Source organism: Fundulus heteroclitus, chromosome 2, assembly GCF_011125445.2.
Source record: "Fundulus heteroclitus isolate FHET01 chromosome 2, MU-UCD_Fhet_4.1, whole genome shotgun sequence".
Lineage (NCBI taxonomy): Eukaryota > Metazoa > Chordata > Actinopteri > Cyprinodontiformes > Fundulidae > Fundulus > Fundulus heteroclitus.
The window spans coordinates 8,353,768-8,370,314 of record NC_046362.1 but is presented as its reverse complement, the minus strand read 5'-3'; the positions used below and the strand labels follow the sequence as shown (position 1 = coordinate 8,370,314).

At 42.8% G+C, this 16,547-nt stretch overlaps 1 protein-coding gene across 10 annotated transcripts in view; it reads right to left on the bottom strand.

The window, feature by feature from the left end:
• Nucleotides 1–78: 78 nt before the first annotated feature.
• LOC105926229 (adaptor related protein complex 3 subunit beta 2) overlaps nucleotides 79–16,547 on the bottom strand; it is a 57,303-nt gene continuing 40,834 nt past the window's right edge. For 4 of the 10 annotated variants that reach the window (XM_012862458.3, XM_012862459.3, XM_012862462.3 and 1 more), the window contains exons 18-27: nucleotides 11,783–11,897; nucleotides 10,501–10,669; nucleotides 10,161–10,326; nucleotides 8,684–8,771; nucleotides 8,356–8,465; nucleotides 8,050–8,278; nucleotides 7,858–7,942; nucleotides 5,059–5,156; nucleotides 4,326–4,464; nucleotides 79–2,670 (exon numbers count right to left, since the gene is read on the bottom strand). In XM_012862458.3, the coding sequence (XP_012717912.2) occupies nucleotides 2,484–2,670; nucleotides 4,326–4,464; nucleotides 5,059–5,156; nucleotides 7,858–7,942; nucleotides 8,050–8,278; nucleotides 8,356–8,465; nucleotides 8,684–8,771; nucleotides 10,161–10,326; nucleotides 10,501–10,669; nucleotides 11,783–11,897 (1,386 nt within the window). In that variant the 3' untranslated portion in view covers nucleotides 79–2,483. Of the gene's footprint in view, nucleotides 2,671–4,325; nucleotides 4,465–5,058; nucleotides 5,157–7,857; nucleotides 7,943–8,049; nucleotides 8,279–8,355; nucleotides 8,466–8,683; nucleotides 8,772–10,160; nucleotides 10,327–10,500; nucleotides 10,670–11,782; nucleotides 11,898–12,624; nucleotides 12,664–16,547 lie in introns of all 10 variants that reach the window. The other 6 variants (XM_036147097.1, XM_036147078.1, XM_021316373.2 and 3 more) reach the window with 3 other exon arrangements.

Sequence of the window (16,547 nt, the reverse complement as noted above, 5' to 3'; positions counted from 1 at the left end):
TACGAGTTTACATTTCCTTCAGTGGCCTCTTAGAGAGTTCGTTTAACATGGTGTGATTTACAAGAGAGGAGCACAAACTTTGATCTGCACTTTTATTTGTACAATATATAAACTTGCAATACCTCAAGATTACAATTCACAACTGCACACAGGGTATGATAAACCATACTTTGTATATGTAAAAGCCACTGGAGATGACAGGAAGGACCACGTGGAAATTTGCAGGAGATTGTTTACCCAATGTTTTCTGTGGAAAAAAAAGCTCTTTTTCGTTAGGGTTTTTACATTAAACAAGTATTTATTTATCTGTACATTCCTCATTGTGACTGTGCTGCTATAACAGGAAGTTTTAGGATTACTGGCAACCAAAGCAAAAAAGGGCGGTAACCGAATATGTACTCTGTCCACGACTGCTTAGATTTTATTGTATTACGTTGCCTTTGCTCCTGACTTTGTTTCCCAAGGGCAAAAGTAAATACATCCAACGAATAAAGAATAATGTAATGGACTTCTAAAGCTTCACAAAAAATAAGCTGCATGAACGCTGACCTGAAAATTATTTAGGTAGTAAATTTGTTCTTTGCCACTGAGTTTGAAAACAAAATTTCCCAACGGGGTTTTAATAATACCTTGAAGTACTTGACTATATTTAAGTAAAAACCTTTTAGAAAACTATATTGACCAATAAGCCTTTCGATACATTTGAAATGTCATGTAAAGATTTATTTCTTGCTAGTTTGCTAAAAGTAAGACAGGACTTGTATTTTTCACTCAGCAGAAACACAGCAGACTGTTAGCTTGTTAGCATAGCTTACCAACAAAAGTGGAAAAAAGGGGCAAACTGCTACCTTGAGTCTGTTTAGAGATTACCAGGGCAATCTTTCATTAAAACGAAAGCTCACTCATTTCCATGTAACATTTTGTGTGTTTCTTTTGTGCTGTTAGTTATTTGCTAAGCTAAGCTAACTATTTGTTAGCTTTTAGCTACAGAGGCTAATTAACCTAAAACGAACAAGATGTTAATTTGAAAATGTGCTGGTTATACTTATTATTTTTTTGTTGAAAATATTAACATTGGCTGCCTATATTAATTTGGAGCATTTTATGGAAATGTCGTTTATTTTTCATTTTATTTTTTGGGGTGTTTTTCCAGGAACAAGGTTTTGTTTTTGAGGACAATGCTTTTAGCAAAACAAAATTATTTCCTGCTACTTTTGGTAAATGTCTGACAGATTATTGTGCTGTATCCGTATTTCAAATCTGGTTGTGAAGTTTAATATTGGGGTGATATATTAATTTCAAACAGAAATGTACAACCTCATAGCATACAAATAGTACACACTACAATACAGCCCTTGAACACTCAATTTTAACAATGCCACATCTGTAAAATTTTACATCTGCTTAGCTCTCAGTGACAGGATGACCCATACCTGCTGTAACCAGACTGTTAACTTAAGCAGTTTATATTTTTAAAAACCCAAACTTTATTTTACATACTGTGTTTTACTGCTCGTAGTCAATGATTATAATTTATTCTAGCAAACATGAATGATCCAGGTTTATGTTGATATTTTGCAAGCTAAGCACCCAAAGCCGATAAATCATTTAGCTGTTTTTCATCAAAAACCTAATTAAATTTTTTTACACTTTGTAAAACTTGTCTTCTTAGAAGGAAATGCGGGTTTGATCATATAGTAGTGGGGCATGTGTATTTTATTCAAACATAAGTCATTTGGTTATGTAAAGTTATGGCTAAAGCAGGGCAAGGTTAAAGATTCGTCCTCAACAGCTGCAGCTGTTTACCCCGTCCTCCCAGCAGTTTAATGGAAACAAAGTCAGGACAAAGCAAGCCATATGTAAGGGGAAAACAAGCAACAGAAATATGGCTCCACTGTTATTTCTAGAACAGAAAGCAATACTTTGCCAATTGGACTTCTAAATCATTATTTCTACTTATCTCCGGATGACCAGTTCACACGAATACACCGCAAACAGAGTAAAAAAAATCTTCACTTTTTGGAAGCATTTTTAAAATCTCACCAAAAAATTGAATGTGCATGTGGACTATGGGTACAAACACAGCAGAAAATCTCCAAACATTCATTTCCATTTTGCTACATTGTTCATCCTGGAAACGAGTTAAAAGAATAAGCCCATGAAACAAGTTTTATTCCTTAGTTCATCTTATTTAACAATACTTGGGATTTAGGATAATTAAACAGCTAAATTTGTTATGCTACAATTTGATTTGATTGAATATATAGTTGTCTTCTCTGAAAATAGGTTTCAAATGCAGCATAGAGTATTTGCCAGATTCTTTTTAAATACTAAGGGCTTGTGATCTTTTCCCACTCCCGAAGCTTTCTCTCCATCGTGGCTTGCTGGAGAACACAGAACATGGAGCAGTTGCCGGTCCTAAACAGAATTTACGAGGCGGCCGGAGTGAGGGAGCACAAGTCAAGCCGGATCTCTGCTTGCCGTCACTGCGTTAGAGCGAGGAGGATGTCTTTAACCAGCATTGTGCCAATCAGCATTTTCTCACAGTTGACCATCAGCTGAGCCGCGCCCTCTTCCCTGGATGCCACAGTGACCAGCACCAAACTGCCACTGGTCACCGTTCTGCCAGCAAACCTGTAGACAGGATGTTCAGGAGGAGGAACAAGAGGACTGGGGTCAAAGCAGCAAAGGTCAGAAGTAAAGTTGAAAACACAAGACAAGAGTGAAATGATATCCATTACCAGGATGAAGACTTGGAGGGCAAAAATGATATGAATACATCTGACATTGATCTTTGTCAGATGTAAAAAGCAAACCGACCGAAGGTTTTGCGGACAGTGCTTTTGAGTTTTTGCCTTTGCAACCAGGTCTGAACTTGAAACTGATACATTTTTAGATTAATCCTAATACCCTAATTTAGAAATATTAGCTGTAACACAGCAAGAGCTTACACAGCCTATTCTTTGTCAGTACCAAAACTCCTTAAAATCTTGCCATCTATGGCTTTGTGGGCAATCAAAGAGCATTTTCTACAAAAACCAGAGGGTTTCATCAGCCACAACAACAACAGAGAACTGTAAAGTATACAAAACAAACAGATGTGTTCCTCCTTACAGAAACCTCACTAACGGATGGAGTGAGCACCATCCTTTTCACACAGACCCAGCTACGCTACGCAGGAAAGGTTTCTAGAAAATGAAAAGATCAGATTTTGTCCTCACCGCAACAAAAACAGAGGAGCTACCGAGCAGACAGTGTTCTGGTGTCTATAATTAGAAGACAGGGGAGTGCTGATGCTCTCTGGTGACCATCACAGTAACAATGCCGGTTAGAACCAGATCAGAAATTACCTGAACGCACCCGTACTCTTCTTTCATTTTGTTTTACAAGTGCAGACTGGGCTGCCACTGAGCACTTTTAGTTGGGATAGGGTGCATATCCATTAGTCCTTTCAAGGTACAGACTCTCATAAAACATACTTTTCTTGATCTTCCTTGCCTTTGGTATGAGCTTACATTCAGCCTGGACGCCTGACTGTCACTTCCTGCGTCATGAGCAGCCGTTATGGGTACATACTGGTGGTGGGTTGTACGTTTTTAAGGCGTTCTTTATAGAGTTCAAGTACGGACAAGACAATTAATAGTACTATAATAACACGACCCTGAAAATAATTTAAATGTAAATTATGTCAAAGCTATGGGGCCTAGACATTAAACATCTGTGTAGAAAGGGCACAGTGCTGTGGGGATGTGCCTTTCAGTCTTTTCTTGAATTAACCTTTTAAAATCTAATAACACTTTGAATTGAAATGAAATATGACTAAACCCTAGCTGAACAGCAGGAAAGACTGATCACCAGTGTTCGTTGTTTGGTTGAGTCAGAGCCGGCTCACTAGTCGAAATCAAAAAAACTTGACAGGGCTCTTTACTTACTTGTTGTTAGTATGATTTGGTTAAAATCTTTTTTCCAATCCTAGTACTAGAAGCAAAATTAATGGTTCAGCGTTAAATATGTAGGGGGAATCTAAAGGCAGTTGCGACAGATTCCTTTTTTCAAAATCTTTGAAAAAACTTTTAAAAAGGTTGCTGAAAATGCAAACCTCCTATTCTGGAGCTATCAGACGGGGTTGTCAGATTTGGATCTTGTACAGTACACAATTTAAGCTTCATGGAAAGTTAAATATAACACTCCACCTGGTATTTATCTACTATTATTACATACTGAACAATCTGTGGAGTTTTTAAAATCTGGGATTTGAAAATGAATGATCGTTTCATTCATTTTCTTTTGACAATTACTGCGCAGTATGGCATTAATCCTCCTACCTGCACTCTTTGTCTGACCCACAGGGGACTCGGCTGAGGTTGGCGGCCGTGGTCACTCTCTGGACGATGGCGTGCTCGTTCCGACACTTGGCGTCTAGGGTTAGCTTCTCTGCAATCTCATTCATTCCCATCAGCTGACCTGGAAGAGTGTAAGCAGAGCAGCGATCAAAAAAGAAACCCTCGAAAGTTGATCTTTTAGTCATTTATAATGTTTCATAATTGAAAAAGAAAATCATTTAAATGATATATAACAGGAATGTATAACAAAAAAAAAAATGTTCCAGATGTCTACCAGCTTCAGACATACATATACTGTATATGTACAGTCCAACAAGTCGGTTACTACCATTCTATCCCGTGTATATTTAAATTTTAGTTATATTCAGTAAATCAGGAGAAATGAATACGGCACAAACTGGAATGCAGTGATGCGACACAGTAGGGGCCTGACGGTAGACCTGTCAGCTTTAAATGTAGCTCCCAATTCAACAAAATCAAGCTTTTCTTCCTACCCAGGAACAGCCTATAAGAGCCAACCTACCTATAGTCTGTAAAAGGCTTCTCTATAAGGGATCGTATGAAGAGGGAGGTACTATGGATATAACACATTTACTGCATTTTTGTTGCAGTTGTTCAGGCTAGAAAATGTTTCATGCAGCCAAACTTCAAGAGTCACTTCACCTTCAAAGTAGTTTTCTTTATTCCTAACCAGAGGCCAGAGACCATTGCTCACCTTGCTCTTTTTTAAACTCGTTCTCTGTGAGGAAGACCGGCCTCATCAGCTCTCCGACCGGCGGCTGGATGGACACGAAGAATTTCCTGGTGTGCGTGCTGCAAAGCAACAACACTAGATTTATTGGTTTTTGATCACTGTTGTTTTATTTCACACAGAAAATGGATCCAGGCCCGGCGTCAGAACTAAAATACATCCTATCAACGTCAACGTGCATCTTCAGATCTGCAGTAAAGAAATAAAACTCACAGGTGCAATTTCAGGCTGCCTGCGACGTAGAAAAATTATTCTTAATTTTCTGGCAAAGTATACAACTCTCCACAATTACTGACACCATGAAACAGTCCTGCAAAGTAAATTTCTGTAATTCATACTTTAGATTTTGGAGCTAAAAGATGTCTAGGAACCTTTAAATAGCAATCTAAGAGGTTCCCTGGGGTGCAAATGTTATGCAACACACTGCTATGAAGTCCAGCAAAGCCGGGCATCTTATAGATCGCCAAACGTCCATAACTTCTAGATGCTATAGACCAGCCAGCCAGATGTTAGGCAGGCGTGTCAGGATAAAGCTCTACTTTCCCACCATCACAGACGTGAACATGTGGAGTTAACTGGAACTGTGTGCTTCAGTCAGATGAAACTGCTTGTGACTCTTTGTGTAAAAAAAAATGACAATACATATAAATGAACATTAACAGGTAAATCTACAAGGTTATAGCCAGGGCTAATTTCCATCGTAAATCCCTTGACCAACACAAATGCCAGTCACATAAAACACTATACATACCATAATACAAAGAAGACAGTGAAAAGTGAACAATCAAGTCATTATTAATTTAAAACAAGGTCCTGAGATTTGTCTTTTCAGCAACAGACACTTCGTCTGAAACAACAGATGAAGACTTGGAAAGGCACCTCACACCAGGTGTTAAGTACGGTGGGGGACTCGTGATGCTGCGGGTTGCTAAAGAAATTATGGGAATACTTAAACAACACAATGTAACTCCAAGTCAATCACACTTCTGTGAAATCACTTCTATTGCTTCTTAAGTTGCCACTTAAGAAGCAACACTGACTGATAATAAGTTTCACCTTCTGTTGTGCAGATGGAATAGACACCAGATGGAAACTAGAGGCAAATAGCAAGACCCCCAATAAAGGAGTGGTTCTGCAGGTGGTGACTACAGACCACTTCTCAGTCCCTCTGCTTTCTGCCTGATGTTTTGGTCACTTTTGAATGCTGGTGTTTTCACTCTAGTGGTAGCAGGAGACAGAGTCTACAACCCACACAAGTGGCTCAGGTAGTGCAGCTCATCCAGGATGGCACATCAATGTGAGCTATAAGGTTTGCTTTGTCTGTCAGCGTAGTGTCCAGAGCACGAAGGAGCTATCAGGAGACAGGCCAGTACATCAGGTACAACGTGGAAGAGGACATAGGAGGGCAATAACCCTGCAGCAGGACCGCTACCTCTGCCTTTGTGCAAGGAGGAACAGGAGGAGCACTGCCAGAGTCCTGCAAAATGACCTCCAGCAGTCAACAAATGTGCCTGTGTCTGCTCAAATGATCAGAAACAGACTCCATGAGGGTGGTATGAGGGTCCAGATGTCCACATGTGGGGATTATGCTTACACCCCAACAACAGGACGTTTGCCATTTGACAGAGAACACCAAGATTGGCTAATTCGCCACTGGTGCCCTTTGCTCTTCACAGATGAAAGCAGGTTCACTCTGAGGACATGTGACAGATGTGACAGAGTCTAGAGACGCTGTGGAGAACGTTCTGCTGCCTGCAACATCCTCCAGCATGACTGGTTTGGCAGTGGGTCAGTCATGGTGAAGGGTGGCATTTCCTTGGCGGGCCACACAGCCCTCCATGTGCTCACCAGAGTTAGTCTGACTGCCATTAGGTACAGAGATGAGATCCTCAGTTCCCATTGTGAGACCATGTGCTGGTGTAGTTGGCGCTGGGTCCCTGCTAATGTGAGACAATGCTAGACCTCATGTGGCTGGAGTGTGTCAGCAGTTCCTGCATGACGAAGGCTTTGATACTGGGGACTGGCCCGCCCGTTCCCCAGACCTGAATCCAGTTCAGCACATCTGGGACATCATGTGTCGCTCCATCCACCAACATCACGATGCACCACAGATTGTCCAGGAGTTGGCCACCACTGCCACGTCATCAGGAGCATGCCCAGGCGTTGTAGGGAGGTCATGCAGGCCACACTACTGAGCCTCACTTTGACTTGTTTTTAGGAGATTACATCAAAGTTGGAGCCACCTGTTTGTGTGTGATTTTGTTGTCAGCACAGTCAACTGTGTAACAAACAAAGTATTTAATAAGAATATTTCATTCATTCAGATCTAGGATGTTATTGTAGTGTTCATTCAGCTTCCAGTTGGAGTGGCATGATCTTTGTATATTGAGTATAGCTGGGCTTCAGTGTGCAGAAAAAAACAAATCGAGTGTAATTTTAGCAGATGGCAAACCGCATGCCACTGTGTAAATGCTCTCACTGATTATAATCCGGGGTATTTAATATGAAGTTTGCACCAGAGATGAGACAGACGCTGTGTAAATGAAGGGTTAGTGCTGTCCCATAGTAGCAGGGCATAAATGTGGTGCCTAACATTGTGTGTTTTTTAGTGTGAGAGGATGCTTCCACAATACAATTGTGTTAGTTTAAGGCTTTTAAAACGTCTGTAACGGGGGTGGCAACAACCGTAGAAGGCCTTTTGTATTCATGATGGCAAAGGATCACTCAAACCATGGAAACTCTGATGCTGACGCATCCGCTCACCACAGCTGGAAGTTGGCAGCTTGTGTTGAGTCACAGAAGTCAATGCCCATCACTGCCGTGGCCTTCTCACCGGCTGGCAGCAACTCTGTCAACACACAAAGTAAATGACGTTTATTGAAATGAAAGGAAAATGGAAGTGATATGTAATTTTCACAGAGATGTTTTCTGTTGCCGTTTCAGGACCCAGGATACCTATCTCTGGGAAGTCCTTGACCCTCATCCCCGACTGGAGCTTCACGTCCTCCATGTGCAGGTTCTTGGTGTCGGACGTGGAGTTGTTGGTGAAGTGCATCTGGACCGCCACCATGTTTGCGTCGGGGCTGAACGGCTGCCGGCTGAAGCAGTACTCCACCGACAGACCCTCGCCCGTGATGCGGTGCAGCAGCTCGTAGCTCTTCAGAGCGCTGGAGGGAGCGATGGTCTGTGGAAAGATCTCGTAAGTCTCCCGTGTGTTTTTCCTCCCCCGTAACGTAGGGAGACAGAAACGTTTGTACTTACCGCTGGTGACAGGACGGCGTCGGAAAGCGAAAGGCCCTCCAGGTCGGTGACAAGGCTGTTGGACAGCAAGTTGTTGACGGGCGTGACTTGAGGCGAAGGAGTCGGCTCAACTGAGAAGAAGAGAGAGCAGGTCAACGTTCAGCCTGATGCTGGGCCAGAAAGAAATCTGGTTCACTGTTAGTCAATCAGGGAAAAAAACAGACCATTCACTTCACTTTTAGAAAGTGTTTTATAAGCACAGGCTTGTGCAGTGACTTTGACTAACATCAATGCATCTGCTTTCTCTGCAGAAATATGGAACGTCGCTGAGGAGAAAATAAACACTCACAATCATCAAGGTCAAGAAGAGACATTTCTTTCTTCTCTTTCTTGGTGTCTTTCTTGACGGGTTTGGAAGGAGGTTTAGATTCAGCTGCCTGTAGGAAGTTGAAGTAAAGCTGTCAGGAATACCTGCCAACGTTCAAGGATCTGTTGCTTCGGGTAAGAAGATAAATAAACAGCGCTTTGCAGAAGTTTTCACGCTCATCAACCTTTCTTTCTATTTTTTTATTTTTTTTATTTTTTTAAATGTTGTCACACTACTGCCATAGACTTTACTGTATTTTATTGGGATTATATGACAAGAAAAACTACTACATGCGCTGAAGGGAATTTTTATTTTCATAGTAAGCCAATAAAAGCTTTATAGATAAAACGGTGCAGCACGCATATTTTCACCTTTGCCTCTGTTACCCCTAATTAACATCCAGTGCAACCAATTGTCTTTAGAGGCCACTTGACTAGTAAACCTGCATGTAATTTCATCTCATTCTAAATCCAGAGCTGCTCTCTGAGGATCCCCAGTATTGTTAGAGAACATCGATAAACAAACAACAACATGAAGGCTGACAGACACAGCAGACATGTCAGGGAGGAAGTTGTGGAGGGTTAGGTCATAAAACAATATCCCAAACTTTGAACATTTCAGAATGCACTGTTCAGGACATTATCTCAAAATGGAAAGAGTACAGGACAACTATTGGTCGTGCACTCCATAAATTTGGCCTCTTCTCCCGTTTGCTGTTTAATGCAAGCCATGCAGGGGACACTGCAAACAAAGTCTTTAGCTGACATCCGGAACGCCATGAGCGGAGGCAAAGTAACATAGCGCATCACCCTTTATTCACCAACCGCAGTGAACCATGGTGGTGAAGGTGTCATGCTGTGGGGGTGCTATTCTTTTTTTATTGTGGCAATTATTTGTAAGTGGAAAGAAAAGAAATAGGGTTGAGAGAGAGAGAGAGAGAGAGAGAGAGAGAGAGAGAGAGGGAGGGGAAGACATGCGGACATGCAGGTCCCGTGGACCTTTGCCGCATGACACTGCCTCTGCGCCACCGCCGCACCCTGAGGTGGTGCTATTCCTCAGCAAGAACAGGGATGTTGGTTAAAGCTTTAGGGGGGATGGATGGAAGAAAGCATATAAGATGCTGCAAAAGATTTGATACTGGGGTGGAGGTTGCAGTTTCATCCAACAAGAGGTGCAATAGCATATTTTTTTGTGAAACCATATTCATGTGTTAGAATAAAGGACCCAGTCAAAGGCCACTTCAAATCTTTCCCTACAATCTGAGGTCCAACTCTTGTCCTCTGGCTCCAGGCTCATTAGAAACGAGTTTATTCCCACAGCCATCCCTTTCAAAAGTCATTTATCCCTTCAAATGTTTATTTTAAGGAGATAAATGTAAAATAACAAAAGCTGATGAGGATGTGAATACTTTTGCAGGACACCGTGTCTACTTCTCAACACGAGGACATGCTTAGAGTACCTTCTTTTTCTTTTTGATTTCAGCCTCAGATTCTGAGTCCTCGGACTCTGATTGGCTGCTGTCAGACTCGCTGTCCTCCTCCTCGTCAGATTCCGACTCTGATTCGCTCTTCCGCTGTTTACTCTTCCTCTCACGCTTCCTGTCTTCCTCTTCGCTGCTCTGCTCACTGAAAACAGAAAGGAGCTAGTTATTAAACGAACAAGACACACACTCTTCCCTTGGTTTTCTTAAAGAGCAGTGAAGGAGGTAACCTTCTAAACTTTGGTCGCCATGAAACACAAAACAGCAGAGCATCCACCAGAAACCAAAAAGGATTAAATGCTATAAATGAGTTAGTTACCTTTCGCTTTCCTGCACTGGCTTCTTTGATTCCCTCTTCTTGGTTTTCTTTTCCTCCTCCTCATCTTCCTCCTCAGACACAGAGGCCTCCTCACTCTCTTCGCTCTCCGAACCCGTCCCGCTCCCCTCGCTGCCGCTGCCGCTCTCCGAGCCGCTGGCAGAGTCCGACTCTGGGAGGGAAAAAGGTTCGGTCGGAGGAAAAGTATTTCAGAAAAACGTACAAAGAAAACTCACTGGATCTGCCTTCCCCGACGTTTCGTTGCCAAAAAGAAAAGTTCAAATGAAATTTAACAGAGCTTTTCTTGATCCGTGTCATCGTCAAAGCTTATTTGCAAGTGAACAATAGTCATTTTGAGGGACAGGTTGCTCATAAGGATATGGCAGCCCTGTTGACTGGCTCTAAAATTTTGTCTTAGGCTCACATAAAGGAAAAAAACAACTTAAAGACTGAATGGAAGATTAACGTATCACGATGGAACGTAACGCTGCGTAAACATTTTTAGCATCAGCCGAATACTTTTTAAAAGTATTCAGATGATGCTAAAAATGTTAAAGGTTTACAACGCAGCTCGAGCTCAGTCAGATCATATGGAGCGTCTGTGAACAAATCAATGATCAGATCTTGCCAGAGCATCTCATTAGGATTAAGGTCTGGACTTTGACTGGGCCGTTCTAACACGAATGTGTTTCGATCAAAACAACGTTCCTGTATGCTTAGGCTTCTGAAGAAAGGCATCCCCACAGCATGATGCTGCCACCATGGTGAGCTTGGTGTACTCAGGGAGATATGCAGTGCTTCCACCACACAGATAGGCTTTGCATTTTGGTCAAAAACTACAATTTTCATCTCATCTGACCAGTACACCGTCTTCCCCATATCTGCCGTGTCCACTACGGGGATTGTGGCAAACTGGTCTGCTTTTTGGCTTTTCTTCAAACATGACTCTATTCTTGTAACTCTTCCATAACGGCCAGATTTGTGGATCCTTTGACTTCTAGGCGTCCTGTCAAAATATTCTTCCACATGAGCACCGCATCTCTGCAGTGCCTCAGAGTTACCATCTCTGATTAATGCTCTTCTTACCCACCTTCTCTGCGTAGGTGGTCTGTCTATACCTTGGTAGATCTGAGGTTGTCCTATACTTTGTGCATGTCCACACGATGGACTGAACAGAGCTCTGTGAGATGTTCAAAACTCGGGATATTGCTTTATAACTTAACCCTACAACTTTGACATTAGTTCTGACAAAACATGTCACGGCGGTGCCAAAGCTCCATGTTACCGCTATCAGCAGACTCCGTTGGCCCAGACTCGCCCTCTGAGTCAGAGTAGAACGGCTTCTCGACTTTCTTCTCCTTCCTCTTCTCCCGGCTGCTGCATTTGGTCCATTCAGGCACCTGATGGACGGAAACAGAGTACGATAAACTTTCAGTCCAGACACAGATGGTGGGGGGAAAAGAACAACCCTCAGCAAAAAGCACAAACGTGGGCAGAGTACAGTAGCATGGTCATGAATGCCTCTGCCTGGGCGTGATGCAGCCAAATGAAGCCATCCATCGCTGCTGCAAGATCTGCTTTTACATCTCCCAGGGAGAGAACAAAAAAAGAAAAAAGAAAATAGATCTATTCAGATGCTGCTTTGCACAGAATGAGATGAGCACCAGGTGTTGCCTTCATGACCAGTTGCGTAAATGGTTTCCTTTCGAAACAGGGAGCGGTGTCATTAACAGAAGTGATTTCTTAGAGGAGCAATGGCTTATCCTCCCACACTTTTCTAAAGAGGCAATCTGCTCTTTCCGTGACCAGACTCGTTAACCAGAGCTGTTTGGTAATGAGAGGGGACATCTCCCCAGTTCCAATTAAATATCACACTCCTGCTAATGCGTCTCGACATGTCCGAGGAGCGCACGTCCTGCTGAAAGAATCACTTCTGTGACGGTGAGGACAGAGGAGGGGTGGTGGTGGGGGGGGGGAGCTGTGTTTCGGGTGGCTTCGGCTCAGCTAAGCACAGAACAGCTACTACATAAGGCGGGGTGTTTAAAAGCACGCTGGGTTTATCTTTTTTCGCGGCTACGTGGGTTTCGGGCTGAGGGACTTGTGGCTCTTCGCCGCTAACTGACTCACGCTCGTCAACGTTGTGACTCTTTCGAGCAGCGCAAAAACCTGGCAGATGTAGAAAAGAACAACAAAAAGAGTAGGGATGGAGATGAGGAAGAAGGAAGGAAATGTTTCTTTTTAGTCAGGAAAGCAAGAGAAAGTGGCACAAGAAGGCTTCGGGGATGCCAACAATTTTTTCTTAAACAGGTTGGTAAGTCAGAGACAGATAGTAAACCGCAAATTTCATCAGTGCACACAAAATGATTACAATATCTGGCTAATGTGGTGAAAAAAAGGTAAACCGACTGAATAAAATAGCGCTTTTCTTGTAATACTGACCTCTAAGGCACTCTATACTAGAGTTCACCCAATCGCACTCACCAACACACGCACACACATTCAGACAACCATAAGCAGCTCAGTAGGCAGCTTGGGGTCAAGTGCCCTGCCCAGGGGCACCGTGACATGTGACAGTGGGAAGCTGGAGTCAAACCCACAACCGTTCAGTTGCAGGAGTTCTACTCTGCCCACAGAGCTGCGGCGAAATGGTCAGAGGACAACTGTAATTACACACTCCAATATAACGTTGTGTTAGTGTGGCACCCTGCATACACATTGGCACCCCTGCTAAAGATGTGCAATAGTCCTGAAATAAAATCTGATTTTATTGCTTTTTTAATGAAAAGCCCACAATTATATCACCGGTTCAACAGAAAATGCAACAGTTCCTGCAAAATACACGACACTGTAGTACTTCTTTGAGTTTACTCCAGGATCCAGGAATCAATGACTTCCTGTTTTACTGGAGTAAATATAACCTGACACAAAGGTCTTCTTCTTTTGGTCACTACCCAAATTGGTGAAGACAAGAAGACATTGAAGTATGATGAATGCCTGTTGATCTCTCTGAGTCAGGAAGGCTGGACGAAGGCCCATCTTTATTATTCCTCCTCTCGGAGTGAGCAGAACGCTAAGGAGGTGAAGGAAAATCGCCAAACCTCATTGTAGAACTTCAGCAAAAAGCGCTATTTTTTTCTTTTTGTTCAACGAATCTAAATAACTAATTCTATCTACATGTCGACCACTTGTTATGCAGTGATTCCAGGAAAAAGTAGTTTCAGTCCCATCATCACAAACATGGCGTTGGCTAAACTCTGCTGGGGCTTTAACTGGAACGTTTGCTTTGCGTTGGTGGGACTAGGATGGAGGTTCCCCTCCTATGTACCCTGCTGTGACGCTGTGGGCCTTTCTTTAAAAAAAAAAAAAAAACAGCACAGGAATAGTTCACCAGGTACAAAACACAGCTTAGTTCAAGGCCATCTGTGTTCCCGGGCCCTAATCCTGTAGTAAACCTGTGGGGCGAGCTGCTGGGAGGAGAGCGTATGATAGGAGCCAGGACTCTGGATCATAGATTCCTCTCTCCGTATTTTCCCCATCTTATGAAATGTGAACATAAATGGCTTTTCCTTACTGAACCCAAATCAAAAGTTAGCTTTTTCTAGTTCATGCTCCAGCAATAAAAGATGATTTGATTCTTAGGCTTTTCACACATCTTTACCAGGAGGGCCCATAATTGTGAAGGGTGCCGTGTTCATGCACACGTACTTGTGACCGAGCCATCAACAACAAGACAGAACATGGAAATGGAAGATGAAAGTCACGGCAATGATGAGAGGCACAGGTGCAACGACAAGAGGAAGGCCAGCGGGAGATCACATCAAACAACGTCACGCAAAAAAACCCACAACAACAACGTTGTGTCACAACGCTGAAGGAAAACCAGTTAGGTGCAGCAGAGGGAGCAGGTGGATCAGGTGAGGACCCTGTGCGTCTGAAAGGCTACATCCCAGAAATGAATGTGTCGTGTTGAAGAATATGTTGCTTAGAGAACTAAATGACCTTTGTTCTTGTTCTTGATTTTGTCAAAGTAATATTCTCTCACTGTAGCAGCTTGCAGCCAACAGAGAGAGGAAACGTCCCAACTGAATGCAGAATCTACTATAAATGAATTCATCCTCAGCATCATATTTTCATATTATCACACCACCATGTCTGGATTTTTGTTACAACTCAGAACTTTCAACCTATTTCTATTTGTTCCCTAATGGTTTCAGATTGGGATCAGTGATTTTCAGAATATTCAGTACGTGCTAAAGAAGTTCAGATTCACTTGAAGATCAGAGTAAATCAGGATTGCTATTATTCCCAGTTTGTCAGCAGTACTTTAGTTTACTTTGATGCAATACTGCTAAAGCATTCTAAACTATTTCAGTCTTTTGTCAAGGTTAAGATTAAAATGTTGGGATTCAAAATGTTCAATTATAAAAAAGTCCAACAATTATTCTGTAAGAATATAAAAAGTGAATCATGGACAAACTTCTGTGTAGCTCTAAATTGCAGGTTTGCAAACGTTCAGTAAAGAAACAAGGCAAGAATGAGATCTGAAGGAAAAGAGAGAGCGGCAATCAGAGCCTAAAATCCACTGCACTCTCAAACTTTGCAGGCAGGGCACCTCTCGCCAGTCTCCCAGCAGGCCGATGCGCCCCTCTCCGGTGGTTATCACTTCCTCTGTCTGAGGACGCGTGCAGAGGGAGAGAGAGCCGGTCAGAGCCCAGCCTTCAGAGGGCCCAGCCCAAAAGTGTGATGAGGGTGTGTGATGATGTCTAATATTTCACTTCTTTACAATGTGCTCATTTTCTGAGACACTGAACTTGGGGTTTTCATTGTCTGTAAGCCCGAACCATCAAAGTTACAAGAAATAAGGGCTATAAATATTTCACTCTATGTGTAATAAATCTATAGAATATAGGAGTGTCCATTCTGTCCATTGACAGAAACCATTGAACTTTGAACTACCTGGATCTACGGGATCAGATCCATACGCCACTACTAATATTTGGCCCCTCAGAAAGTTGCATCTCGACCACTTCCTGGATAATTGACTACTCCTCAAAGCAGAAATGGCCCAAACCATCTGAATACGGCTGGGCTCTGTGCCATTCCAGAAGCTGAGAGAGCCTGGCGTTATCCATACCAGAACCAGCTCCGATGTGTGTTTGGGAGCAGCAGCTCGTTAGAGCGCTCAGCTGTTCCGAGGGGAGGCGGTAAAATTTAGAAGTAATCCTCCTTCGTTATTCTATCCGCCTCATGCCGCAGAAGAGAAAATACCCTTAGCATGATGCTGCCACCACCATGCTGCACAGTTATACCAGCGTTCTTAGGTTTGAAAGACTCTCCTCCTCTCTTCTTCTTCTTCTTGTCTTGTCATTATGGCCAAATAGCTCTATTTCTAGCTCATGTCACCCTAGGAGTTTTCCAGAAGACCTTTAGCTTGTCCATGAGGGGAAATGCAAATTTCAGCCCACGTGCGTAGATGTTAAGTTGACTCTGGAGCAGCGTTTTTGGAAATCTCTCTCTAAGTCATGGATCTTAAACGTCTGTCCTTAAGAGCTGCTGTCTCACAACTTCCTGTTCCGACACACCTGAATCAAACCAAAAGCCCAAACCAGGTTTCTGCAGAACCTGAAGGCAAGCTGAGGATTCAGGTTTGTAGCTGAAAGGATGCTTTTAAATGTGGCAGGAATGTGGCCCTTCAGGACTGCAGCTGGAGACCCTGCTCTGTTGTTCAGGAAACGTCCACTTCATGGTAGGCCTGAGCCTGGCTGGTTGCTAAAACATCCTAATAAAACTCCTTTTCTAACTGGGGTTGACAGCTGGGGTCAGACACGGAACCTGGACACATCTGGACGCTCCAGCGGAGCAGTGATCCCAAACCCAAACATGCATCAGAGCTGGTTTAGGAATGGATACATCAGGATAACGTTGTTTCTAGAATGGCCCAAACACTAACCCTGTTGAAAATGGACATGCTAAGGTTAAAAGGCTAAAAAAAATAGAAACCAACCAATTTAAATTAGCTCTTTCAATTCTGAATCATTCTGAATAAATGA